At 26.2% G+C, this 27,137-nt stretch overlaps 2 protein-coding genes and 1 long non-coding RNA gene across 3 annotated transcripts; 2 read left to right on the top strand and 1 right to left on the bottom strand.

Annotated features, from left to right (window-relative positions):
* Nucleotides 1-1,548: 1,548 nt before the first annotated feature.
* On the bottom strand, nucleotides 1,549-7,218 carry LOC111034477 (cyclin-Y). The gene is made up of 6 exons (XM_022315744.1): nucleotides 6,421-7,218; nucleotides 5,850-5,881; nucleotides 5,524-5,712; nucleotides 5,325-5,458; nucleotides 5,105-5,257; nucleotides 1,549-1,995 (listed from the first exon to the last, which is right to left on the bottom strand). The coding sequence occupies exons 1-6, from the start codon at nucleotides 6,665-6,667 to the stop codon at nucleotides 1,704-1,706; spliced, it is 1,047 nt and encodes a 348-aa protein (XP_022171436.1). The 5' UTR covers nucleotides 6,668-7,218; the 3' UTR covers nucleotides 1,549-1,703.
* Nucleotides 7,219-7,344: 126 nt separating this feature from the next.
* LOC111034478 lies at nucleotides 7,345-14,476 on the top strand. The gene is made up of 3 exons (XR_002604543.1): nucleotides 7,345-7,819; nucleotides 10,031-10,576; nucleotides 12,084-14,476. It is a non-coding gene; the product is annotated as an uncharacterized LOC111034478 (long non-coding RNA).
* Nucleotides 14,477-18,808: 4,332 nt separating this feature from the next.
* Nucleotides 18,809-26,119, top strand: LOC111034487 (programmed cell death protein 10). The gene is made up of 5 exons (XM_022315753.1): nucleotides 18,809-19,232; nucleotides 19,361-19,538; nucleotides 22,204-22,336; nucleotides 23,483-23,647; nucleotides 25,909-26,119. The coding sequence occupies exons 1-5, from the start codon at nucleotides 19,161-19,163 to the stop codon at nucleotides 25,991-25,993; spliced, it is 633 nt and encodes a 210-aa protein (XP_022171445.1). The 5' UTR covers nucleotides 18,809-19,160; the 3' UTR covers nucleotides 25,994-26,119.
* The last annotated feature ends 1,018 nt before the right edge of the window (nucleotides 26,120-27,137 follow it).

Here is a 27,137-nt window from a genome sequence, read left to right as displayed (position 1 = left end):
ATTTATACCATTTACTTTTAGTTTTTATTAATATGTCATTATTACCATACAATATAAATATTTATAATTTGTTTTCAGTTTACATCTATAATTTAAGTTTAGCCTTAAAATTGTATTTTATACAAATTTCACTTAGTATTATGGAGGTATTATTAACACTATATGTTTTACGTAATTTAACAATTTTACATTTTATGAACTGGTGAACCTATAACCTAACGGGATAGGGTTTAGCCATTTATAACAAACTATTTAATCAATTAAATGATACACAATTATTTAAGTCGATTAGTTGTAAAATGTAATAAAGAACATTTTTTACTCAAAATTGCCATTTCCCTATATCTGTGTTGTTAATTGATCATTCTACTGTAGAAATATTAAATTATTGAACATTATTATGCTACGTTATTTCTAATGTAGAAATGTATCATTACAAAGGTGTTACCAATGTTTTTGACATACCAACTTATACAATGTACTCATTAAAAATTGACAAACTAAAAAAACTAAATATAAACTCAAATTTTAAAATTACAGTTGTTATTTTTATTAACCATTGCAATATAAATGAAACACAACTTAATTTAATTTCTACAGAATAAAATAAAATAATAAATATTATGATTATAGGTATGTTTCATAATATTGTAACTAACAATGAATAAGACGATAAAATATCAAGGGTTAAAAAAATAATTATAAATATTAAAAAGGAATGTGAAATAAATTTAAAATATTGTAATAATTGCATTTGGTACAAACAATGTTGAAAGAAATTATTTAAAATAATAGTAATTGTATCATTTGTTGATAGTCATTAATTTATAATTATTTTAAACACAATAATATTCTTAAAAAAATATCTCTGAAAAGATAATAATAATAAATTTAAATATAATATGTAGTTATTACCATCATATAAAAGTGAGCTTGGTAAATATATATATCAACAAAATATGCAAATTCTGCCTGAAGTCCAATTTTAATTGAAAAAATGTAAAAGTAGAAAAATACATTAAGTCATTTACACGCAACAAGTATATGTTTTGACTACACATGAGTTACCTGATGCATTTATTATATAAATTGAAATTATAATCTTATTTCTACAAATGAAATAAATTATATTGATAAATAAAATGAAATACAATATGTAAATTAACTTAACAATACATATGATGTAATAAAGCATTTTCTCAAAGTAGAATATTCCAGTGTTTATTAATAATTTTAAAAGCTAATGAAATTAATGAAATGAAAGACAATCCAAAAGAATTGATTGCAATGTTTAATGAACACTTGAAATGATTAACTTAAACTTATGTTATGGCATGCAATTAAGCAATGAAATGCTATTCGTTTTTATTGCTTAATTACTTTTATCCTAATATGGTACGTTTTTGACTAAATTTAATATTGTTTGGTAATTTTGATTATTTAAAATAATTTAGTATTGAAGAAATACTAAAGAAATCTAAAAATAATTCTTATTCGTAGTTGTATACTAACAAATAATATATATATATATTATATAATCAAAAAAGAAAAAAAATTAATAAAAACACTAGATTTAAAATATATGGAGAAAGTAAGTCTTATAAGTTATAACTATAGTAACTTAAAACATTAATCCTACAAATAATCACAATATTGGTGACGTTACATTCTCTTTATAAATGTAAAAACATTTTAGTTTCTTTTTAAGATAATATAGCAACACTTTTACGAGCAACTGTATTACTGCTCACATTATCTAGACTAGACCATTTTTTTATACCATTTTTCAGAAATTCAGCTGTTATCTTATCTTCAAATACTCTAGACATTGCTTCTAGTTTTTTAGCTCGTTCTTTACTTAATGGTTCTGCCGGGAATGTCAATTCATTGTCTTCAGCCAATGAGCGTAGATCAAAATAATATTTGGCATAAACACTGGATGGAACATTAATGTTAAATTGTAGCATCTCAAGGAATTGACGTTCTAATTCATTCCTAAATAAAAATAAAAATTTATTAAAATACAACTTGTACTTTTTGATACAAAACATTATTTCAATGGCTAATACTTTTTTTTAAGATCAAACCTATTATGTTCATCTTTTTTATCACTATTTGATAGTATGGTTATTAATAGCTAAGCTATCTCATTTTCCAATGAATTAATATATAGTTCATATATAACAATAATTATTGTATGCTTGGACTATGACGTTTAATACCAATTATTAATAGAATTTGGAATTAAAATCATCAATATAAAATATTAAGTTTAAACATATCATTGATTATAAAAGTATTCAATACAAATGTTTTTATAATCAATGATATCATATACAATGAGTTCTGCTTAATATGAGCACCGGTTTATAGAATCAAATGTTTATTGGAAAAGATAAATCTAAACCAAGGTTAGGTTTGTTTGTTGAAAATATTAAATGGATCTTTTATTAGAATCACCATGTACGGGATAATTGAATCACTTTTACAAACATTTTTATTGATTTTACGGTTTTTCAAACTCATTATGTTATGACCAGCTGTTATAGGTATTACGAATACAATTAAATAGAATTTATAAATTTGTCAGAGTATCGATATGCATACTGTCGTTTAAAACGTATAATTATTGTAGTTCCTGTCCAAAAATGTATGTATAAAAAAGAAAAAGATTTACTATTTCTATAGTTTGAATATTAAACAAAATTTCAAAAATCGTAAAAATTGATGTAAATGGTTAAAAAAAATTTGCCTCTTTCCCGAAAATAGAAAGTTAAATGGATGGTTCTTATGAAAATCCAATTACAAGTCACTCAAATCAAATCAAAAAAAGTTATAGTTTTTTTTCCTTACTTTAAATTTATTTTTTTATATTGTTTAAGTTTTATTTGAAGCTTACTTGAAAATACAGAACTATGTACAGAAAAAATGTTTTGTGGAATCAAATGGTTAAAATAAAACCATTATTTCTGACATTATTATCTGCACCAACCAAGCAAAACTCACTGTTATATGGTTTATTAAATTTCCGTGTGTACATAATATTATAAATATTGTTTAACAATTACATTGATGTTGTAGAAAATACCTAAATATTACACAAAAACATATTGTTAAACTTTAAATAACTATAAAAAGATATCATAGTATTAAGTACTTAAGTGTCAAAAACCTTAACTACAGAAAGTGCAAGGTGTGCACATCGACTCCAAACAAATATAGGCTTCCCAATTGGAATTTTATATTTATTTTACAATTGTGGCTGTAGAAATTTCTATTTATGTAAAATAACGAAATTAATAATTAAGTTTGATCATATTATTAAAATGTAATAGTGACGATTAGTGAACATTTTCAATTGAAATTATGAAAAATATAAATGATTTCAATTATAGATGATTACTGATTAGCAATGATGTTTGATTACACACTGAAAAGATCAACAGATCAAAGGTCTACAAATAACCAATGTCAACTATGTTAATGGTTATAAATTAGGTACCTATCTATTATATTATTGATGAATTTATCACATATCAATTGGGCTAATACTATTTAAGGTTATAAATTGTTATACAGGAAAAGTATAGAAGAAAAAAATCTGTTAAAATGAAACTACAGGGGCTTTGTAAACTTATAAAAAAGTTAAATCCATGCCATGGTTATGCATCAGACTTCACTTTATAATAATATGAAAAAATATTAGAATGCAGTCTATAAAAAATGATAAAATAGTTAAATACAACGATTTACTAGATTACTTTCCATAATATAAACAGCGACTATCAACCCTCATTTACAATAGATTAACACTTTTTTCAAAAAAATATTTAGGTTCCAAATTAGGGTTTGAACACCAGCCCCGTAATGTGTAGTTGTGGTACAGTTTGGACCTAAAGTATTTTATCTGTTAAATGCGGCTGTTGGGATTGTCGAGATGATTTTCAAGTAGTAAATATGTTAAAAATTTATTTTTATATTTGGATAGATTGTTAATATAGTAGACTGTAAATTGACAAATGATCAAAAATCCAAAAATTTATAAAATCGCAATAATGAAAATGTATTTTTCTACCTGAATCAAATTAACAAATGAAGCTAAATATCAAATTTTAACTTACTACAAATAGTATAAATTCAAAGAATGTTCAAACCTAAGCAATAATTATGTAAATCAATCAACTTAAATAATAATTAAAGAAGTAATGACTAATGAAAAATAAACAATACAATGTGTTTTCCAACTTAGAGAATATTCAATATTAGAATCTGGATCATGTTTACATACTACACATTTCAAATGTTTAACCTCACACATTGTATACTGTGAGTAAGACCCTTGTTATATTAAATATTAATACCTTTTTTTGATATGCAACAACAATTTTCGCCTTATATTAGCAGTTAACTAAAATGCTGAACAACTATAGTTTGAATTCTAATTAATATTATTACTTGATAATTGTTGTAATTTGTATAACTAAATAAAATATTTGATTAATCAAGTATTGAGTACAGTTTACCAAAAAAAATGTACCTACCTTAAACATAATCAACTAATTTGAATAGATTTATACATTTTAACTTATCAAAAAAATATATTGAAGATTTTTAAATACTTCGTATATAGTCTTTTTTGATTTTAGAGACTTAAAATATGTGTCAATATCTAAAATCATATAAGATACACACCATGCTGCTTGAACTTGGCATGACACACTGCTGTGCACTCAGATATGAAAATTTTAACAGTCTTACAGTTGATGTTTTTGTTAATTATAATTTCTGTTTAAGATTTATATACTTAATATATTCATAAATAATATATTGAAGAATTTAATGTGACAATAACATTTTTTGTATATCACTAGCTTCACTATTACAATTAAGGGCAGTTTTAGCCCAATAAAAATAATATTTTAAGCAGTTGCATTTATGAAATATAGGTAATATAATAAGTTTTGCGGAAGCATTGTGAAAGCAGTCCCCGCGACGCCGTCGGTGAAAAACGGGACAAAAAAAAAAAAAGGTAATATAATAAGCTACTTGAAGTAAAAAGTTTTAGAATACACAAGTTAAAAATATTAATATAAACTGTACATACATATCTTCTACTGTTATATCTTTAAGAATTTGACAATAATCTACGTTCCATACAGCTTGATCATCCCATACTTTTGAAGCCAACAAAATTGCCCCAAGAACGATTCTTTTCCAATTGGCAGGCGTTATATCAACTTCTGCATAAGTTAATAACCTATAATTTTTTTCTTTAATTAATGAATAAAATAAGAATAACTAAATAACAATAATAATAACTTTACCTTTCTAAATAAACTAATGTTATAATAGCACACTCAGCAGTTAATTGTGCAGCATTAAATAATGTTCGAACAAATTTATATATATGACGATGTTCTGGACTATGAACATCATAGTTATCAGGTACTCTATCCCTCTAATAATTCAAGTAAAATATTTAAATAAATATAATCATTAAGAGTTCATTAAATTCATACTTACAGTTAAAGGATGCAATTTTTCATCAAAAATTTCAATTTGTCTTTCAGAAGTTCTATTTTTTATATGATAGTAGATTGCAAGTGCTACACATTTTACTGTATTTTTTAGATTTGGTTGAGATACTGTACTATCATCTAAATATATAGTTGAACATGAACTACTTTTTTTTAGAGATCTGAAGTCTACAATCTGCAAAATGTTTAAAAATGTACAAAATAGTTTAAGTTATTATAATAACTACAAAAAACACTTTGTATAATATCAAACGTATAGTGCAACTCATTAATTTCAGTATTATAAACAGTAAAATATATAAGTATACAAACCTGAGACTGACTTTGTTTTCTTGTTAAACCATCTGAAAAAAATGTGTTTATATTAAAATAGGTTCTAATAAATAAATAAGATCCTTAATTGAAAACAAAATGTATTCACATTAGCCATTAACATTTAAAATAATAAATTGAATGTTAACATACTGCAAAATTTACATTGTGAGAATATTGGAGGAAATAGAATTCATTATGTTATTAGTGGATGGTACCTTTATCGTTAGGTAAAAGAGTTACTAGATAAACTAGATATATTTAAGCAAGGATAAGTTGTTTAAATAGTTTTAAGGTTAGTAAGCAAGTAAGCTCAAACTCAAAACACAAAAATAATTACTTATCTTATTTTTAAGAAACTAAAAAATGTATTTAAGGTCATTTGGAAGTTGTAAGCACCTATTTGTAGAAAAAAACGGCCAATGTTACTTAATACTAATATAATATTGAATGGAATCACAAATTCATGTTTTAAGACTCTAAGACCAGTTTGGGTAGGCATCTCATTGCAATAAGAACCAAGTAAAATTAATTAAAAATAGACAATAAGTGGCTTGGATATTAAACTTACTTTCAACTTTTGATCTTTCTAAAAATATTGTAGCAACTTTTGGATGAACAGATGGGTCAGTGTTCCAGTCGTCATGCTCGCGTTCACTAATGTGCTGTAAGTTCCCAACACTCTCCTCGCCCTCTTGCGTGAATTCATTTATAGCGCCGTTGGCATCCTTGCGCCTAGACAAGGGGCTGCTGTATGAGCAACAACTAGTCCAATTTCCCATGATTTGTAACAAACAGATGCTTTTGTCAATAAACATGAAGGTTACACAAACACGTTGAATGTAATAGTTTATGTAATGGTGTTGAACGTCATAGCATTTTTAACAATTTGTTTTATACACATATCACACATGTATACAATTTATTGAATATATTATACTATTATTAACGTTTACGATCTAGGCCAACAGTACCACGACGAGCATCGGTAGTCGATAGGTATTGAAAGTTTCTCGATTAACCGTCGTCTGTCGGTCGGCAAAAGTTTGAGGCGTCGTTGGCGATGGAGAGGGGACGGGGCTGCGGCGCTGGCGTGCGTACGTACAGACTACAGAGTGCAAGTTTTATATTTTTATCAGGCGGCGGTGAATAATCAACAAACACCCGCCGGTCTACGACGACGACATATTGTCACTTAGATAGTAATAATAATCGTGTTTACGATGAACTTGCGCACACAGGCTCTCATAGATTATAATTCTATGTTCTTAATGTTGAGTAGACTGAGGAGCAGATAGATAAAAAAATAATATTACGTATTTATGTAAAATGTAACTCTTCGCCACACAAACAATAACTTCCCAAAAAATTAATGTTATCACTGACGCGTGTTTACTGATAATGTCTACCGCGTGAATGGGTGAGGGGGTGGGCAGAACTCTGCGATTAGTATCAGTTATCACTTTATCTTCCCATCATTGCGTATGTAAACCATGGTTCTGAGAGCCAGATGATGATCTTTTGGTCAGCGATACCCGATTCACCGATTGTCGGTGATGACTGATGGCTTGGACGCTTGGACGCCTAGTCATAAGTTAGGTTATGTTTGTTTGTTTGATGTTTGACATTTGCTTTGCATTTCACGATTTCACCGTCGCTACTCACCTTCATTACAACTCATAGAGGACGTCCCCACACACTGCAGCGGTGGCGGTAAAATTCTTTTGTCTTGGCGGTCGCGGTAAATTGTGTCCGCCGTCCGGACTCATTTTATCGCCACCGCCACCGCTGCGGTGTGTGGGGACCTTAAGTCACAGAATAAAATATAAATTATAGTTAATTTCATATTTTCGTTTATCGATTACCCAAAAACTTCTCTGCAATAGTAAAAAAGTAACAACTGTAATTATTCATCGAAGTCGTGACTTATGACCGTGGGCAGTGTCGGTCGTCTGGTGTTTTTCTCGTTGGTAAGTAAAGAAACTCGTACTTTTTACATGGCGTGTTTAGTGATCACTTACTTCTGGCGTAGATAATATTAGGCGAATTCACTCGCTTTCTGTCAGTGATTAAAGTTGTGAGTGAGTGACTACATAACGACAAGTCCGTTTTCACTTAAGGTATTCAACTTGCCCAGTTGCGACTAATGTGCTAGTGATTTAGGTGTCCATGTAGACAACACAAATTGATATAGCAATGAGTAGCATAAATTTGATTTGCGGTCAAGCAGTAGGTGATTTGGCCTATTGCATTTACTATTCTTGTAGTAATGAATAAATTCGCTCAATGTGATCTACAGCATTGTGCTTTATAAACATTTTCCTACACTTATTGATTTGCATTCTAGTAATGAAGTAGTGAGTTTGAAGAAATAATAACAGATTGTTGGATAATGTATTTACTAAATTAATCCTGATAAAATTGTGAACAGGGTTATCATTTGGCTAAATGTTCTCGTCTAATATGTTAAATTCACAAAGCACACAGCACATATTCATTAAACAAATTTTATTTTCACATCAATATTTTACCTTGATAATATTTTTTTGATGTATTGTTGAGACTTATTAAGCAATTATACAATATAAATAGATGATGGCTTAATTAATTGAACATGTACTTCTTTTATTCTCTAGTGTTAAAATTATATATATTATGTATACTATATTGATCACAATTTATTTTCATGGTATTTTATGTGAACATTGCTGGTGTGTTAAATAGGAGTAATGCATGTGCTAATAGGGAGTCAACTACCTAGTTGTTTTATATATCTATGGATAATGCTTCTTAAATACAAAGTTAGGCACTAACAAGTTAGTCTTAATTCATATTAACTTTGTAAGTTAACTAGATTGGTAGAATGTTTAAAATAATCTAGTCCAACTTGTTAAAAACAATAAGTACTAAATACGCCCAAAACAGTTTTTTTCTATGTTGTGCCTATGTAAGATGGAGACGCCACAGAGGTTGTGACATCCTCTTAGTATATTTTTAACAAACCAATTTTAAACTATAAAAAAATCCAACATATAATTTCTACTCTAACTTAAGTTACTATTTTCACCAAACCAACTAAGTTAGCAATTTGGAAAATTTCAGAAACTAACTTATATTCTAACTTTGTTTTTGTATTAAAGTAACTTACTTTAACTAGTTGAAAAAACTACTTCACTTATCGAGCTTTGCTTAAATGCAATATATGTTTGAGCTATCTGTAGTAACTCTCATGAGTCATATTTTGATCATTATCAGCTCAGTTATTAAATTATTGTTGTTCAGAGCAGACATATATAATTTTTTATTTTCCTGGTGACATGTGTTCACCACGCGACTGTCTTTGTTTCAAAGTATTCATAATATCTCTGGTATACATATATAACAGGTATATTTTTTATAATAATATTTTGTATCATGAATTATTTAAGAAATTAATATTCATGTATAATAAAAGATAATACATTTTGAATATTCGTACCTCCTTTTAACCAATGTAGCGATAGTTGACAATATTGTCCAATTATTATACATTATTGTATAATAATGCACAACTGCATAACAATTAATGTTGAATAACATTTTCAATTTAAATATTTTTAGAAACTCGGTATGTCATGCCATTTAATGTTGCATTTAGGTTGTAAATAACTAATATTAATAAATTAATTTATAAAAAGTATGTAAATAGTTTCAAGTACATTACATTATAGTTATATTAAAATTGTGGGTGCATACTATTATAAAAGAACAACAAAAAATGCCTGGCATACTAATCACTAATAGTTATTAATACAATTTAATAAATAAATCGGTTTTATTTAGAATAATGCTTCTGTTTGATTTCAGTTCCTTCTACAGTTCTATTGCGTTTTAACAACAAATTAAATTGTATTTTATAAATAGCAATGGTATCTAGATTTCTACTGAAGAATAATATAATAACGTTGCAAATAAATAAACAATTCAATATTGATATTTTTTTAATGCTTAATTTTTTGAGTACTTCCCTGACACCTGAATTTTTAACATTAATTATTAATAATAATTTTTTTTTCAATTTTTACTTAACATAATTGTTGACCAAATAGAAGTGTGCCTTAACTAGTTATTTACATTTATATCAATTTTATACATTATAATAACTTCTTCCAAGTTAGTAATTTATGTTTTTTTTTGTCTAGGCATGTACTGATAGTACAAATATCCAAGTTGTTGAAGATTTCATCTATAAAATATGGACCAAAAATAAATTACCGTAGAATGCTGATTATCCGGAAAATTTATTGATGGCGTGGATTTTCCCATTACATTAATATCTAGATAATTAAAATAAAGCACCTTAAAAGTTGAACATTTAGTATATGTTATAATGACTGACAAACTAATACGAAGGTTAGACATCTCCTGACTAACTGAAAAATACATACTGAAGCTGCGGTGATTATCGATAATCAGCATTCAATTTTAATATTTTATAAAATAATTTGTACACATAAATATATACTAAAACTGCTAATATATAATCTACAAGTATGATTATGTGGAATGACAAAATACGATTACAAGTTATTGAGCCCGGTGGATTGATATTCAGATAATTGTTATTCTGCTGTACTTAAATGTGTACATCAAACAAGAAAATAATGTCCTACAAAAACATATTGATGAGCCAACCGAATTGCGGTTAGATTATGATGGTAACTGATGATGGATTATGATTGCCAATGGTAAGTATCTTTTATTAGTTTCTTTATGGAGAGTACCTGCTTGTTTTGTGATACTCAGTTGCTATTTTATTTGTTGTCCCTGTAATTCTCAAATTTGTGAATTTCAAATAGGGAAATAGTAAAATGCCCATTATTCTCACTGCTTTAAGTACATTAGCCATACAATATAGGGCTTGTTTATACCAAACCAGTATTTCATAAATAGGTATTATATGATAGTGTACTATTTATCTTTGGGAAATAATAGAAAATAATATTATTGAAAGTTTGATAAATCAGTTTTATATTGTATTGTAACTTTATTTATATTCAACTTCAAAAATATAAAATACATTGTTGTAAATTTAAATGGATATTAAATTGTTTTGAGAGAATATATAGACAAATTGATATGTCTTACTCTCAAAAAAAAATGATTTTGAGTAAATTTATGTTGCTGGGGGGCTAAAAAAAGAAAACAAACAGTGCTGAATCCCTCTTAAGCCTTGTATGTAAAATGGTTTTAGACAATTATATTAAAACAATTTAAACAAACATTTTCAATGTAATGTAAACAAGTGGATAAAACATCAAATTATTTTTATGAATTTTATATCAATCATATATTTTCATCTAAGTTTGAATAATTTTACATTGGATAAAGCTATTTTTTATTATTGTCTTTTGAGATTAAACAGCATTATTTTATCATTGTTTCAAATTGTATGTCCTTCAATAATGATTTATGAAGTAGGCTGTTGTACATATTGTAGAAACTTTGTTTTTCTATAGATTAATTTTTTTGTTTCCGTATTATACCTTAGTGTTCTCTCAGCAAATCACATATAGCTCTGTTGATTTAAAAATGATGGCGAATTGACATCATAAAATTTAAACGTAAGATTAACTTTTTATGGCATAGACCTTTATTGTATTTTAATTTTAAGACTAATTATGAGTTTTGTAAGATATCTAAGCAATATACAATTTTAAAGTACTCGTAACTCGTTTTAACATTAAATAAAATAAAATGCCTAGATAATAATCTTACCTTTAAATTTTATGACAGGTCATTTCATTCTAATTTTTTTACTAGTCGAGCCAAATGCGATGTGCTGAGCATAAAATTTGCTACGTCACTCACATCATAATTTATTTTATAGTAAGTACGATACATAGTACTTTAAAGTGTAAATATAATTTATATTAAAAGATATACAACTTGAACAATTTGAATTCGTTCTTTAATGAATATTTTTTTAACATCGTCCTAAATTTGTATCTTAGAATTATTTATTTTAAAATATTTTAATTTAAATACTTAGTTAAGACACTTCGTAAATTACTTTTATTATGTTTACTAATCACTGACTTGGACACATTTTTGAAAAGACAATTAGTCTTAAATATTAATTTTAAGTTACACATCTTATTGTTACTTTCTGTAAAAACTCAAATACCAAGCTAAACAAACTAGGTAATAAATTAAATATTTATGATAAATAGTGTAAAATTATTATTGTTTCAGGTACCAGCATGTTTCTATATACACTACAGAAAATGAAGATCAAATAAAAATTGGAGTGTAAATAATTGATTATACTATGATACTATTTTATTACATAAATGAAAACAATTATGTCCCATCATTTGCATCTGTGATAATTGTATGCAATGCAGTCAAAAATTGAAAACAATCTTAAGAATAACAATCGTCTAGCATCAACAAGTTACAACTAAACACAAGGTGAGAACATCTAAAAAAGTATACAATTTGCGTTTACTGTTGGTTATAAATTCTTACTCAAAATTCAAAATTCTGTCTTACTAATTTTGAAAAGTCATACAATCATGCATCTGTATCGAACCATATTATTCTAAAGCAGCGACTTAAATTTAACCCTGTAGTTGTATTCATTACAAACAAAACATTTGTATGGTGTTTCTCTAATTTTAATTTATGAATTAAATATACATTTTTCTAAGTTATCAAAATTGGTCCTTAGCATTTATACTGGAGAAATACATAAAAAATAATCTGTGTTTTGAATCTTTTTCTCAAACACTGATTGGTGAAAGAAGAGCGGTATTCCTACGGCTAATAATTCATTGAATCCCAGATGCTATAAAAAACATAAATCACATATTCACAATAAATAATTCTCTCAAGGTTAGGCTTTTCAATCATAATTCTATGCAGTACTATTTATTACGAATAAAACATTTGTATGGTTTTTCCCCCGTGTGAATATTGGTGTTGTTAATGTAAGTTTTGCTAAGTTATCAAAACTCATAAGAACTTATACTGGAGAACAACCATACATATGAGTTGCTGGTAATTATTTTTCGCTCGACCATCAACCTAAATCCTAAAGTAATATTCATAGCCTTTTAATAAATCAGAAACCAAAAAGATATTTATAGTAAATAATTGTCCCAAGCACCATCTTAAAGTCAACATAATACTTACTATTTGTTAAAGAAACATTCATATTGCCTTTCTCTGGTATTAACTTTTCAATCTTGATGTAAGTATTGCTAGATTATCAAAACTCCCATAAGAACTTATACCAAAGAATAGCCATGTAGATGAGTTGTTTATAACTAATTTAATGAACTATAAACTTACAGCCAACAGTAGTATTCATGGCACTTCATTTGAAAATAAAAATGTTTGAAAAACATTTAAAACATATATTTTTAATAAATAATTTTCTCGAGAATCAATCTTAAGTCTACACAGTATTATTCATACAAAATTTGTATGGTTTTTCCCTCATGTGAAATTTGTATTCTTAAAGTAAGTCTTGCTAGGTTATCTAAACTTCCATTAGAATGTATACGGGAGAACAACCATACATATGAATTGTTGGTAATCATTTTTTTCTCTTCTCTACCATCAACTTAAGGCCAACTTAGTATTATTCATTTTAAATGGTTATTCCCCGTTGTTAAAATTTGATTTTAATGTGAGTTTTGCTAGGTTATCAAATGTCTTATTAAAATGTATAATGGTGTAGATACCTGCAGATGATTTGTTGTTAATAAATCACTTCTGAGCCTTAAAGGTGTATCTACTACTAGTATTCATATCCCTTAATTTAATCTCACCAAAAATGTTTGAAAACCTTTTAATTTTATTTTCCCGAAATATATCATTTGAAATCGAGAGTGTATAATTTATATGGCTTTTCTCCTTTATGAATGTTTGATTTTAATGTGAGATATGCTAGGTTATCAAATTTCTCATTGAAATGTATAGCTGAGAATAGCCATGTAAATGTTGTGTTGTTAGTAAATCTCCTCTAAATCTTAAACTTATACTTAACACAGTAGTTTTCATATCTCTTAATTAAATCAATCAATAATGTCTGAAAAACATTAAATTATATTATTTCAATTGCAGAATTTTTTCAAGCATCAACTTAATATTTTAACATTTAAGTAAACATAGTACAAATTAATTTATTATGAAGAAAATATTTGTATGGTTTTTCTCCCGTGTATGTTAGATTTTAATGTAAGTTTTGCTAGGATATCAAAACTTCTATTGAGATTTATACGGGAGAATCACCATACAAATAAGTTCTCGATAATAACTATTTTTCTCAAGCATCAACTTTAAATCAATAGAGGTGCATTCTGAATTCATTGAATCATTTTTCTTTTAAACGTTAAAAATGAGTGTGTAGGATATTTTCTCACATGTTTTTTTCCAATTCAACACAGTTGTCATTGCAAATAAATCATTTATATAGTTTTTCTTCAGTATGATGTATTCTTAAAGAGTGCTTTGCTATGTTATAGACCTTTTATTATGATCCATATTATGTTAGAATAACCATTACAAATGAATTGTTGGTATTAAATTAAATTCCAACATCTACTATACAGAAGTATTTATTAAGTTTATAATCGATTGAGACAAGCCAATTAACTATTTTCTTAACCTAGTCAGGATAGTAGTATTTATTACTACTAAAACATCTGTATGATTTTTCTGCTGTTTGATTAAGTATATTCAATCGTATTCATTAAGTTTGCAGACTATTTATTTGTGCTATCTGTAAAAATACCTTTACAATTGTTCATAAAATATATTCCAGTATATTAGAGAGAGAATAACAAGGTTGGTTAATAAATTGTCGCTTTCCTTTTATTATATATTTTTACATTTTTTTAATGTGTAAATTATAATATACAAAGTACTATATTATTGAGTTACAATAAAAGCTTAGTTTATAAGACATATGTATCGTTTATCAATTATATTTTAATTCAATTTATGTAATCAACATTCAATGTATTGTAACTATTTCTTACAATAAAATATTTTTTTGTATTTGTATAGCTTAAATAAATATTAAACATGGAATGTTCAAATTATATCATAATTCAATGTATAAGCTGATATGCGTTCTTACATTTGTTACTGTGGTATTGTTATTATTATGTATTATTACTATATAAATAAAAAGTAATTTGATGTATGTAATCAATTATCAATGTCATAATAATTATGTTGTATACCATTAAATAATTTTATATTATCTATTACTTAATTTTTCTGCATTTTCTTAATCAAACATAGCTTGTGATCCCATTTTATACTATGCTATCTACTATTGTACATGTGATAGAATACATGCACAAAATGCTAACATATTATTATCATTAATAATTTATAATATCATTTGGTTCTTAGTATATGAAAGTATATTTTTTACTGATGATGTCAAATAACAGAAAGGGTTTACCATAAAAATATAAAATGTCCACTCCAGTAAATACATGAACATTGTATGTTTTGATTGTACTTAATGCCCAGTGCAGTCATCATTTTATTTTTATTGACAATAATGTAAGTCATTAACACAGAATGGAATGTTTTCATATAACTAATGTTATAGTTAAAAATAATCTATCAGTGATGCAAATCAGGAGTTGTTCACATAAGACAAATATGCGTTAAAATAAATTGTGTCCCCACCAGTTATTGTTAAATGTAGTAATAGTTTCTAAAATCTTCAAGACCATTAAAACAGTATTGCAAAGAAATCGCAATCACGTGCATATGATGTTGTAATGTTGCTGTCTTACAAAGAAAACTACATGAACTTACCTTTGTAGAAACAGAAAAGACGTTTGTTGAAATAACATGTACCTATTTTAGTAAGAAAAATTTGCTGCTTGACTGATTGATTTGGCTGATTTTTTTTGTGTTTTTATTGTTTGGACAGTGTTCATATGAAAGCAAAATTTAGGAAAAGTAGGAAACTGTATATCAAATATACAACAGTGTTGTCATCTGTCCAGCAAAAACAAATTTTAAATATACTGCTCACATAATCATAAGTGTTGTCTCACTGGAAATGCTGTGGATTGCATATTATTTAACAGTTGTGGTTGGATTTTATGCCTCTCCAGTGTAATAATTATAATTTAATGGTCTATCGACAGGTATTGTATGTTTAAATAACTTGTATATTCAATAGTCCATAATGGTTTCAACATTTCAAAGCTAAACTATTAAGTAACATAAACGTTATTCATATGCTTTTTGAGTATCAACATTGCTTTATACAAACTTACAAATTCTTAAGAAATAAAAGATATGAAAAATACCTTAAAAATTATCCTGATTTTGCTAATGTTTTACATTTTTGATTTTGTATAGTTTTTTTTTAATTTTTGAGTTAGCCAAAAGTAAGAAATTCCCAGTAGTCAAATATATCGGGAAAAACGACAAATAAATTAAAGAAAATGAGAAATTATAATACGCAAAACCACTTTTCAGAAATATCTACTTTGTTTTTTATGTGTTATTTAACAACTAACTACCGTTGATATTTAAAATTTTCACAAAATGTTTGTATGAACAGTTTTTATACGTGATAAAATTTTAAAAATATTTTGACTTTTTAACCATGAGAAATTTTCGATTTTTTTCATCTATCAAAAACTTGTAAAATTAATTTTTATTTTTTATAGCTAACATTTGAAAATTTTACTCCAGCTTCCTCATACTTCTGAAGGAAATTTTTCTACCTTTCACCAAATAAAGTTTACTGGAATGTTACATTAATTATTATTTATGAGTTTATGACTTATGAGCATAATGATAGTGAATAACCTTAAATAATTTCAATTTTCACCAAATGTTAATATTAGCCTATTCCATACCTGATAACATTTTTAAAACTGTTGGACTCTTTTTGAATTAATTCTAATCATGAGAAATTTTCAATTTTTTAAAATTTTTATTTTAATTATTGTCATAAATCTTGAAAATTCAATACAAATTTTCTCAAAGGTTTTTGTAACAGTTGAGAAATATTAAAGATTCATAGGCAAGAATTTTTTACAATCAAAACTTTGACAAAATTAGAAATCACAAAGTTTGCCAATAATTTTGTAGTTAAATAATGTATAAAATTTTTAATCTTTATAGCTAAGGATTGAAAATTTTAAATAAGATTCCTCATAAGTCTTAACTGTGTATATTTCAACCTAAAAATCCGAAAAATAAACCGTTTTTTTCATTGATATTTTAAGTTAAAATTTAATATATCCATCTGGTGGTGTGATTTGTTCGTCAAAATTGTTTAAAGATTTTCAGACCTTGGTTCTTACTTTTAATGTTTTACATCATTGGGTATATCTTCTAGTAAACCATACTTCAACGTTGGTACTAAAGAAATTATTTTTATGTTTGACCCCCCACACTTGTTAAAAGCTACAAGAAATAATTTCTTCTCCTATAAATTTCAATCTGGTGATAAAGTAGCAGAAAAAGATCATCTTCAAACCTTTTGTTTGACCTAGAAAAAAATTCAACTTCACGCCTTGCTCCAAAATTAACTGAAATTCACTTAAATCCTAACTCATTTCAAAAAATGCTAGTGAAATATAATATGCTTGTCATGTAATGAGTCACAGTTGCTGCAAGTTTAGAAACATTGATGACTTTAGGAAAGTTACTAACAACAGCAAAAGGTACTATAGATTTTATCGATTCAATGGATAAGTTGTTTGATTAATTTATTTCTCGTTCATCTACTAACGAATAACCAGACATTTATCTTGTCAAATCATTGAATTTTTATATAAAATGTCTGAATACTTCACCAATTTACAAATTTTAGAATTTAACACAATAACTAATAAATAGGATGATATTATTAAGATTTGTAATATAAAATTTGTCCATGGTTTGTTAGTTTCAATTGCAGGCTTGCTTCGACTATTCAAATTTATCAAATGAAAACAATAAAGTTCAGACAATTTTTACAAACAGACTAAACCAAGATTGTCTGGAAAACTTTTTTGGTATAACTTAAACTCAAAATGGTAACTGTATAAATCCTACTCAAATTAAATTTCAAAGAACATTTAAAAAGCTTTTTTGACTTAACTATTTTCAACATTCAGAAAATGCTAATTGCATCAATGATTTATATAGTTTGTTAGCAAATTTGGATAAAGCTTCCCATCAAAGGTAAATATATTAATAACTGGAAATAATCCCATAATAAACGTCCCAACATTGCCTGTTGAAAACACATCATATAAAAATGTAAAGCTGCCAGAGCAAAATGCTTTTACATACATTTGTGGCTTTTTAATGAGTATTTAAGCATTTGCTTAAAGTACCACAGTTGTGAAAAATGCTTTGAATATGCCTATTCGTCATCAAACCTCAAGGATAATATTCTTTTAATACACTTTAAATCACTCGCCGTGGACTCGAATTCCTTATTTGGTAGTTTGATAGTTCCAGGTTCTGATTTTTTTCACTACATTTTTCAATTGGACAAACTTATGTTTTTTAAAAATGTATGCTAGAAGAACATGTAGGGCAGAAATTAAAAGATAAAATGATCAACGCTATTTTTTTTACTCGTCCATGTGATAGTTTTCCAAATGAATTTTTAGTAAACCTTTTTATAAGATTTAAAATATATAGTACACTGACACATGTAAATAAATTTCATCATAACACTAGATCAAATGAAGGACGTAGAAAAATCCAAATATTGTCAAACTTATAATTATGCAGATTAATAATATTAATAAATAGTAATAAGTAATAACTAATAGGTACTTATACTTATACTATTGTTTTTTCGGGTCGCCGACGTTCAAACTTTGGCGCGCTTCCGGAACGTTTCGCCCTGGTGCAGCCTAACGTTTGTCGTTCGCATTGGCCGATGGGCGGGCGGTCCTGCTTATCGTTATCATTGTTTTTTTCTCGTTCTCGTCCCCCGAACTAGAAGTGCTTCACTCTAATATTACACGAATTATTATTCCGTTGATAGCGTTGTTTTCTTACCGATTTCCCCGTACACGCAACGACTACGACAAACTACAATAGCACCGCCAACAGGATCGTCGTCGTTCGATTGACGGCGAATAAGAAATCATCGGACGACATGTAACGCGGTCACGACCGTTTTTCGTTTCGACCAAAACATCGTACGCGACCACCGATCGCGGACGCCCCGGGGCCGTACAACGCCGTCCCGTCTGGCCGACGGTTCCAAACGTCTCAGGAAAAAGATCTGATGTCTGAATTATTGCTTCTGTTCAACTCTGTCGCTAAATAATGAAAATGAGCGACGAAACGCCAGTCAGTTCTCTGGTTCTACCAGTATTGATCAGGCCGATTTTGTCTCAGGTATTTAATGTTCTACACTGTAACAATCCCTTCGAAAATGTTTTTTAATATCTTTTCTTTGGTTCTATCATATTTTTGATTTTTAAACAAACATATTATAACAACATTAAATTTGTTGTCATTTTCAGTTAGAGAAACGCAATGTTTCTGCATCTCAAACTTTACGGTCAGCACTGTTTAAAACTGAAAATACTCATCCAGGGTTTGCGTATAATTTGGTTGCCGGAATAATGAAACAAGGTGATATTAGTATTAATATGAATGAGAGTGTATTGAGACTTCAAGGCACAGTTTCTGACCTAGAAGGTAAATTTTTAAGTACCTACTACCTAATCATTAAGTGTTTTATATTTTAGCATTAGTTTATTTTTGAAATGTATTAAACATTATAATATGAGACTAGTTTTTTTATTTTGTGAAATTTGTGTAGGGAAAATGGTGAAAAATATAAAAAGTATAGGTGTAATTATTAATTTTAATTTTTACAATTTAAGATGTTTATGAACTACTGCCATTGATGTATTATGTATACAATATATTGTATAATATAACTCTATTATTAATCAATAGGTTAATAATAATAATAATACTTGCATTCATATAAATTTGCATGTTTGTAACGGTTGATTGTAGTGTATGCTTATGGCTTAGTTAGCACAAAATAATGTGTTTCATAAGACTGTGATTACAGATACAAAATCTTTTTCATTTGTGTAACATTTTACAGTTTTTAGAGCATATTTTACAATTTAAATAAGATTAAAATTTTAATAACCCTTACTAATTCAGTTGAAACAATAAAGATGAATTAAAAGTCAACCTAGTACCTACCCAATTTTTTTATATGGATACCCAACCATAAAGTATTCCCAAACCACTCAGATTATTTATATCAGCCACTTATTTTTTATGTAAATTGTGTATCTAATAATTTATTATAACATTTAAATATCTTATCTACCTTTACCTTATATATCATAATGCTTAATAACATTGCCGTTAGCTGTTTTGTATATTTAAAAACCATTTTATAGTCAATGTCATAGGTCTATTGAATAATAATCTAATGTAGTAACTATTCTACAGTATTTTTAACAGAATATTACACTTACTTATATAGTTATATCTTGTATTACACTATTAAAATTTTACAAAACATTATTCCTATAAGGGGGCACTTTTAATTGTACAAATTATACACAATGTGTGTTCTATATTAACAGTTCAGTGCTAAGTAGGCACTTAATACTGAAATTTTCTCTTGTAGTTATATCATTATATAAACTAGGTATAGAATATATATAAATACAATTTGTATATAAATTTAACAAAGATGGTTATTTATTTGTTACAACTAAATATATATTTGACATAATTACTTGTAGGTGGTAATAGGTATATTAGTAAATCAGTTGTAAATATTCATGTTGACCAACTTCATGGATTGGAATAAAACTATAACATTTTGTAAAAATTATTAAGACAACTTAATTGTGTTTGGTTCATATAAAATTTAAACAATAGATTTTGTGAAACCAAAAATGTTGTTAATACCTAATTATTGTTTATGAAAAACTGAGAATGTTTATAGTAAATATTGTACTCTAAGTCAGGCCTCTCAAACTGTGGTACTCGTACCCCTTGGGTTTCTCAAAATATTTTAAGGGGTACAAGTCTGGCCAACAAACCAACAAGGAAGAAATTTTTTATATATATTTTAGTTAAGTAACTAAGAAGGGGGTACTGAAAAAAAAACATATTGATAAAAAGGGGTACAGTGTTTATAAGAGTTTGAGAATCCCTGCTCTAGGTAATAATCAGTTCAATTAATAACAAATTTAAATTAAATCTATTACATAAAATTATTAAAATTTAAAATTTAAAAAAATACAAGATATATTGTATATTTTATGGTTATAATCAAGGCTTGAGACTTGTAACATTTGCTTATTTGTATGGTTTGACATGAAATCTAGATTTGCTCTTCTGCTAGCAAAGAGTGGATGGTTGTAAATGTCATGTTACAATTATGAAATTTGGAAGTATTTTTAATGATTTTCAAAAAATGCCTCTCACCATATTAATTTTGCTTTTTTGCATATCTCTGTTCAATTATGGTTTATGAATTTATGATGACACTTGCCTCTGACAAAAACCTAGATATTTTAATTACTTTCTATTTTTTTTTGTTTTTTTCCATTTTAAAGCTAAAACTAAAAATAATATTTCTCATTTGTATTGTTTTCCTAGTAAAAAACAATGGGGCACTTATTTGGTTCCTTATCTACTAATCAGCCGGATTAGTAAATTTATTTTTTGATTGGGTATTCTAATAAAATTGTAATTTTATTTTTTTAGTGTATTGATAAGATATATAATATAGAAGTTAAAACCTTTTCAAAAACGCTAAGTTTTTTTTTTTTAAAGATGAATTGTTGTTTATGTTTTTAAGTATAAAAATTGTTTTGATAATTTTTGTCTTGCTTTTTTTTGCTCAATTTGCTTATTTGAATGTTTACAATGAAGTGTTTAACCGCTGTGTTCTGCAGTTATTCTGATGTCTATAACTTGTAAGTCCTAAACTCTAGTTATTTATAAAAACGAATGTTGTATTTACCTATATTAAAAAAGTTTTATACTTCTAAAGGGTCCCTTGTTTTTTTTTAATATTTTTTGTAGAAAGGTAGGTTAAGAAATGTTATGTGTTTAGTTTTTATGAAAACTTGTTTTGTGGGTAATTGATTTTAAAAATTCTGAAGTATTTATTAAGTATTAAATATTAATTTTTTTTTTATCAAATTTTAAATATTTTTATGGAAATTTAATTGATAAAATAAATCAAGGTTAAGTATTAATGTATAATTAGCATTAGATTTATTTAAATTTGAGAACATATGTAAAGATTATTCATTTTACATTGAGTATTTTACAATACAAAATATTAATATTTTAAAATCCACATATTATTTAGGTGGTGAATATAGATTAAATAGATCTGAAGATGCATTTCAAGAATTAAATAAAAAGTCTGTGGCCTTAAAACGAATATTAAGTCGCATACCTGATGAAATCAATGATCGTAAAACCTTTTTGGAAACAATTAAGTAAGTTATCAAAAATATTTAAATGTTTTTTAAAGAATTTTTATAGTTTTAGAGTTTTATTACTAACACATAATGTGTGGCAACTCTTTTTTATGACTTAATCGAACACCATAAGTTTGATTGAAAAGTATTTATTTTCAGTTAGGTATTTAGATTCTGACTACTACTGTTAAAGTAGCGACATTCGTTTTTTTTCACTTAATTTATTTATATTTCTCATTGTTTATTTTGTTTAGATTAAGTCTTGTGTGTTGAGTTATCTATATTATATGTATATAAACTTGCTTTCTTATATACATTTATTTAAATATAAAAGTTATTACAAAGCCAACAAAAGAACACAACACAAATATTCTTCAAAATCACTTGCAAATAATTAGTAACTGATCAACAGATAACAATTAAAAGTTAACTTTCTGTTTTTAATTGTATTAGATTTATTGATATGAACAAAATTTATTAGTTGTGTCTTCTTAAACCCATTTTAAAAACACAATCTATTTCAGAGCTGTTAAAAATCAAATATAAGTATAAAAACAGAAAAATATATATTATACAATATATCTTAGTAGTAATCATTAAATAGTATTTAATTCACTTTTCGGGTTTATCAGCTAAGTAAAAAACTTTTTTAACATAATTATGTTCAATGGCCGGCTTCAATTTTTTTTTCTGATCAATTTCTGTTACACATGTAACATTTATTATTGTTAATATGGTTACCCTCCCCAAAAAACATATTTTTGATTCATACATTTTTCTTACAAATGAAAAATATCAAGTTGCAGCGTTCTGCATTTTTAAAATAAGAATCATCCTTTTTAAGTATGGTATTGCTATTGACAAAGAGGGTTTGGTTGTATATACTCAAAATTTAATATAACATTTAAGTATCTCAATGAATGTTTAATATTGTATTGAGAATACAATATCTTACTTCATGGTTAATTTGTTAGTTCAGTGTTTTTTTGTTAACATTATTATTTTGTATTAACTCAACAACCAATTCAAAAGTTTAAAACAATTTGTTTTTAAATAACAACTCATCTAAGTCAAAGAATTATTTGATATAATTTAAAATGTTAAATGTTTAAAGTTATTTTCAATTTTATTTAGATACTAACATTGTTTTATTCATGATTACAGAGAGATAGCAAGTGCTATAAAAAAATTACTTGATGCAGTAAACGAAGTATCTGCATATATTCCAGGGCCTAGCAATAAACAAGCATTAGAACAGAGAAAACGTGAGTTTGTTAAGTATTCCAAACGGTTCAGTAATACATTAAAAGATTACTTCAAGGAAGGACAGTAAGTAAATGTTTATTTACATGGCATAAATCTAATTTTACAAAACCTAAAATATAATACCCGTCAAATTATAAGTGACACTTACATTTTGACAATTTAGTTTTACCCTATTAACGATTCTACCAACAAGCCTATTTTAAGTGAGCTTTGAATCCCAAATAAAAATAAAAATAGTACAGAACATTGTAGACTTGTGGCTTGTAGAAAAAAAGAAAATGTTACACTTAAAATATTTATTGAAAAAACAATTTTTATTTAAACAGCAATTTTTAAACAATTGTATATTTATAATACATTTTGTCAAGTGTGGCTGTGAGAACATTAAATTGTTTCTCTCAGAAATCTGTAGCGTATGGGTAAGCATACAAACAATAAAAACACATGCAATGTTAAGACAAACAATATGTTTTTGTTTGAGCTGTTCTGAATACATTATGAACAAAGGCTTATGACAATTTGATGTACACATTATTAGTCACGATTTAAGATATACAGGTTACCCGTCGGCACATGATAAGGTGAGTACCAAATTGAGTTCTTCATGGTGCTGGAAATTACAGCAAGCGCTCTCCGTGAGAGAAAAGTGAATTACTGTGTTGCTGCCGGCTGCCTGCTGAATTTTAAATTTTGTAATTCTTTTTACTAATTTAATTTAACAATTTTATATTACTTTCAAAACATTTTATTGAAGTCTGCTTTCAAACTGTACAAGTTTAACAGTAATTTAATATTGTAATGTTAGTCATATAGATTTTATTATAATAATCAAGCTATAATACAACCAATATACTTAATAGTCTTAAAATAAAACTTAGCAGTTAACACATACGAGAAACCATATTCTTCCAAAAGATATTCTACTAAATATACTCAGTATCAGATACCCATGTCCTAATAATATCCTCTTCCTTGAAAAACTTTTGGCAAATGAGAACGTTTTCATTCAATTTCATACCTAGTGTATTTTCCCATAAATCTAATGATGCTTTGGGTATACCAAAAGTACTACTTTTGTATAGTGTTTTACAATAAGGCACTCAGCACTTAATTTTATTATATTTTTTCCAATTTGAATAAATATTTTTTTATAGTTTCAAGATATCCTATGAAGTCTCAATCTCAAAAGTAGTAAAAATAATACCATACGTTATACAAAATAACAAAGTTTTGTATGCGCCTAAGTAATAAGTACTTAGAGTACTTAAAGTATTTATATATATATCTTAAATCGTGGATAGAATCTATGACTTAAATTCAAATTATTAAGTGTGAATATTTAGTTTGTGATTTAAATTGTGATAATAGAAAGCCCTAGCGTCTTTTTCCACGGCTGTGAGTCAATCTCGTCTTCAAACTTTAATTATTTCGGTATAGGTCGATGGGCAACCTGTATATCTTAAATCGTGGTATTAGTAGGTAATTTATTTTTTAAATGAACAATGTAAGCCTGTTTTTGTTGATTATTATCTATTTTTAAACATATTAACGTATTTTTTCCGTATCAATGTTTTTATACTAGTAATAGTATACCTACACCTTATGACATAATATTATAGATTTACTTTTTATTGCGGCCACTTATATTTATGATAAATATCGTTTAAAACTTAAATGTAATAATTTATGTTATATTTCATTATATTTAATTCGTTCTACCTATGACTAGGTTCTAGGGATATCATATTTTAGTCCAACCCCTACCAACAGCATCCACTAACCTTCACTACACAACATTTTTACGTTTTAGATATCTGTTCACTAATCTAACTTCACAAATGTTTGTTCATGAAAAATTAGACAAAAATGTAATTATGTAACACTGAATTTAACTTAAAGTAATGTAGGAATATTTTCTTTGGTAATTTTCAATATCAGAATTTTAAAAAATAGCCGCAATCAAATTAGAACAAATTGGTATTATTAGTTAATAAAACAAGACCGATAAAATACTATTTCAACAATTAATTATAAATTCATTTTTCACAGAACTGCATCATTAAAATTTTTTATACCACATTGTTGGCTCTAGTACAACTCATTAATAAACTGCCGGTCAAAATTGATTTATTTAGAAATAGATTTCTGCAATTTGGGGCATGATACAGGCTTCAAAAAATGTGACAAAATTGTATATCTAGTACCTTAAATATGATACTTGCTAAACATTTAGAAAAATACAGATTATTTTATGTACTTTTTATTACTAGAAATTATATTTTGTAGTTAAGTTTTAATAATGGATTGAATTTGTATTTTTTCAGTGCCAATGCAGTATTTATCAGTGCCTTATATTTAATTCACCAAACAAACCAAATTATGATAACTGTAAAAAGTAAATGTGAATAAAATTTTTCTTTTATTTCAATTAATAAGTAAGCAATGTAATACATTCCACTACCAATTATTTATTACAATTAATGTTCTCATAGGAAAAAAAGAAACAATGTTATATAGTTTTAAAATAATGTCGAATTATATTATTGATATCTATAATATTGTATTTGCTATTTAAGTACATTGTCATATTTAGAAAATTATTTAGATAAAACATTATTTTTACAAAAACTTTTGATTGATTTATGGACAACATTAATATTTCATGAGTTTGAAACCTTGGTATTAATGAAGCCAAATTTCTACTTTTTTTTTTCAATATGTTTTAACTAGCAAATTCTTATTACAAATTATAATATGTTATAGCACTTTTCCAATATAGAAAAATATTTTTCTTTGGTTAACATTTGATTATAATTATGATTGAATTATGTAAACTCACGACTATTATTTTATACATTTATTAAATATTCATAAATTTTATATTTTTATGCACAGTATTATAGAAAAGAATGTGATTAAGTACAAGTTGTACTAATAATAAATTCTAATATCATACATAAAGGATAGTGTTTTGATTATCAAAATACAATTATTACCATTATTTATTATTATAATTATAATAAACTATAAAATACAATTTTTATTTTTTAAATAATTATTATGGTTAGAACTTTTTAAAGCTCTATTTTTATTTATAATGAATAAGCAACTGTTAACCCTTATCATAAACATATTACTATTTACTCAACTAATGTATTGTAATAATTGTATTAATCATATATTATATTAATAGTTAATTTATTATATTTAATTATTCAAATTAAATTGTATTTATATATATAAAATTATAATAATTTGTTTAGAATGTAATATTTTAATTCAATTATATCAATAGAACATTTTATGGATTCCTATAATTGTTAAAGAAAAATAAATTTAGAAACATGTGCAATTTATCTTAAATGTCAAAAGAATGTTATACAGGATGTTGAACAAAAAAGTATTTTCAATTCTCAAAATTACATGTTTACTATATTATATATTATTCCATTGTGTTGTTAATTATATTTAAAAACATTTTTAAATATTTATATTGAAATGGGGATCAAATGAAGTGATATTGAATTGCTTAGATGAATTAAATTTAGTTAAA

Source organism: Myzus persicae, unplaced genomic scaffold (genome assembly GCF_001856785.1).
Source record: "Myzus persicae strain clone G006 unplaced genomic scaffold, MPER_G0061.0, whole genome shotgun sequence".
Taxonomy (NCBI): Eukaryota; Metazoa; Arthropoda; class Insecta; order Hemiptera; family Aphididae; genus Myzus; species Myzus persicae.
Note: the sequence above shows the minus strand (reverse complement) of the source record. Positions and strands in the feature narration are given on the sequence as shown.

Coding starts and splice junctions, on each gene's coding strand:
- LOC111034487 (XM_022315753.1), top strand. CDS start 19,161: ATGAAAATGAGCGACGAAACGCCAGTCAGTTCTCTGGTTCTACCAGTA. Junction 19,233..19,360: donor TCAGGCCGATTTTGTCTCAG/GTATTTAATGTT, acceptor TGTCATTTTCAG/TTAGAGAAACGCAATGTTTC. Junction 22,337..23,482: donor ACCTTTTTGGAAACAATTAA/GTAAGTTATCAA, acceptor TCATGATTACAG/AGAGATAGCAAGTGCTATAA.
- LOC111034477 (XM_022315744.1), bottom strand. CDS start 6,667: ATGTTTATTGACAAAAGCATCTGTTTGTTACAAATCATGGGAAATTGG. Junction 5,882..6,420: donor AGAAAGATCAAAAGTTGAAA/GTAAGTTTAATA, acceptor CATTTTTTTCAG/ATGGTTTAACAAGAAAACAA. Junction 5,713..5,849: donor GAAAACAAAGTCAGTCTCAG/GTTTGTATACTT, acceptor AACATTTTGCAG/ATTGTAGACTTCAGATCTCT.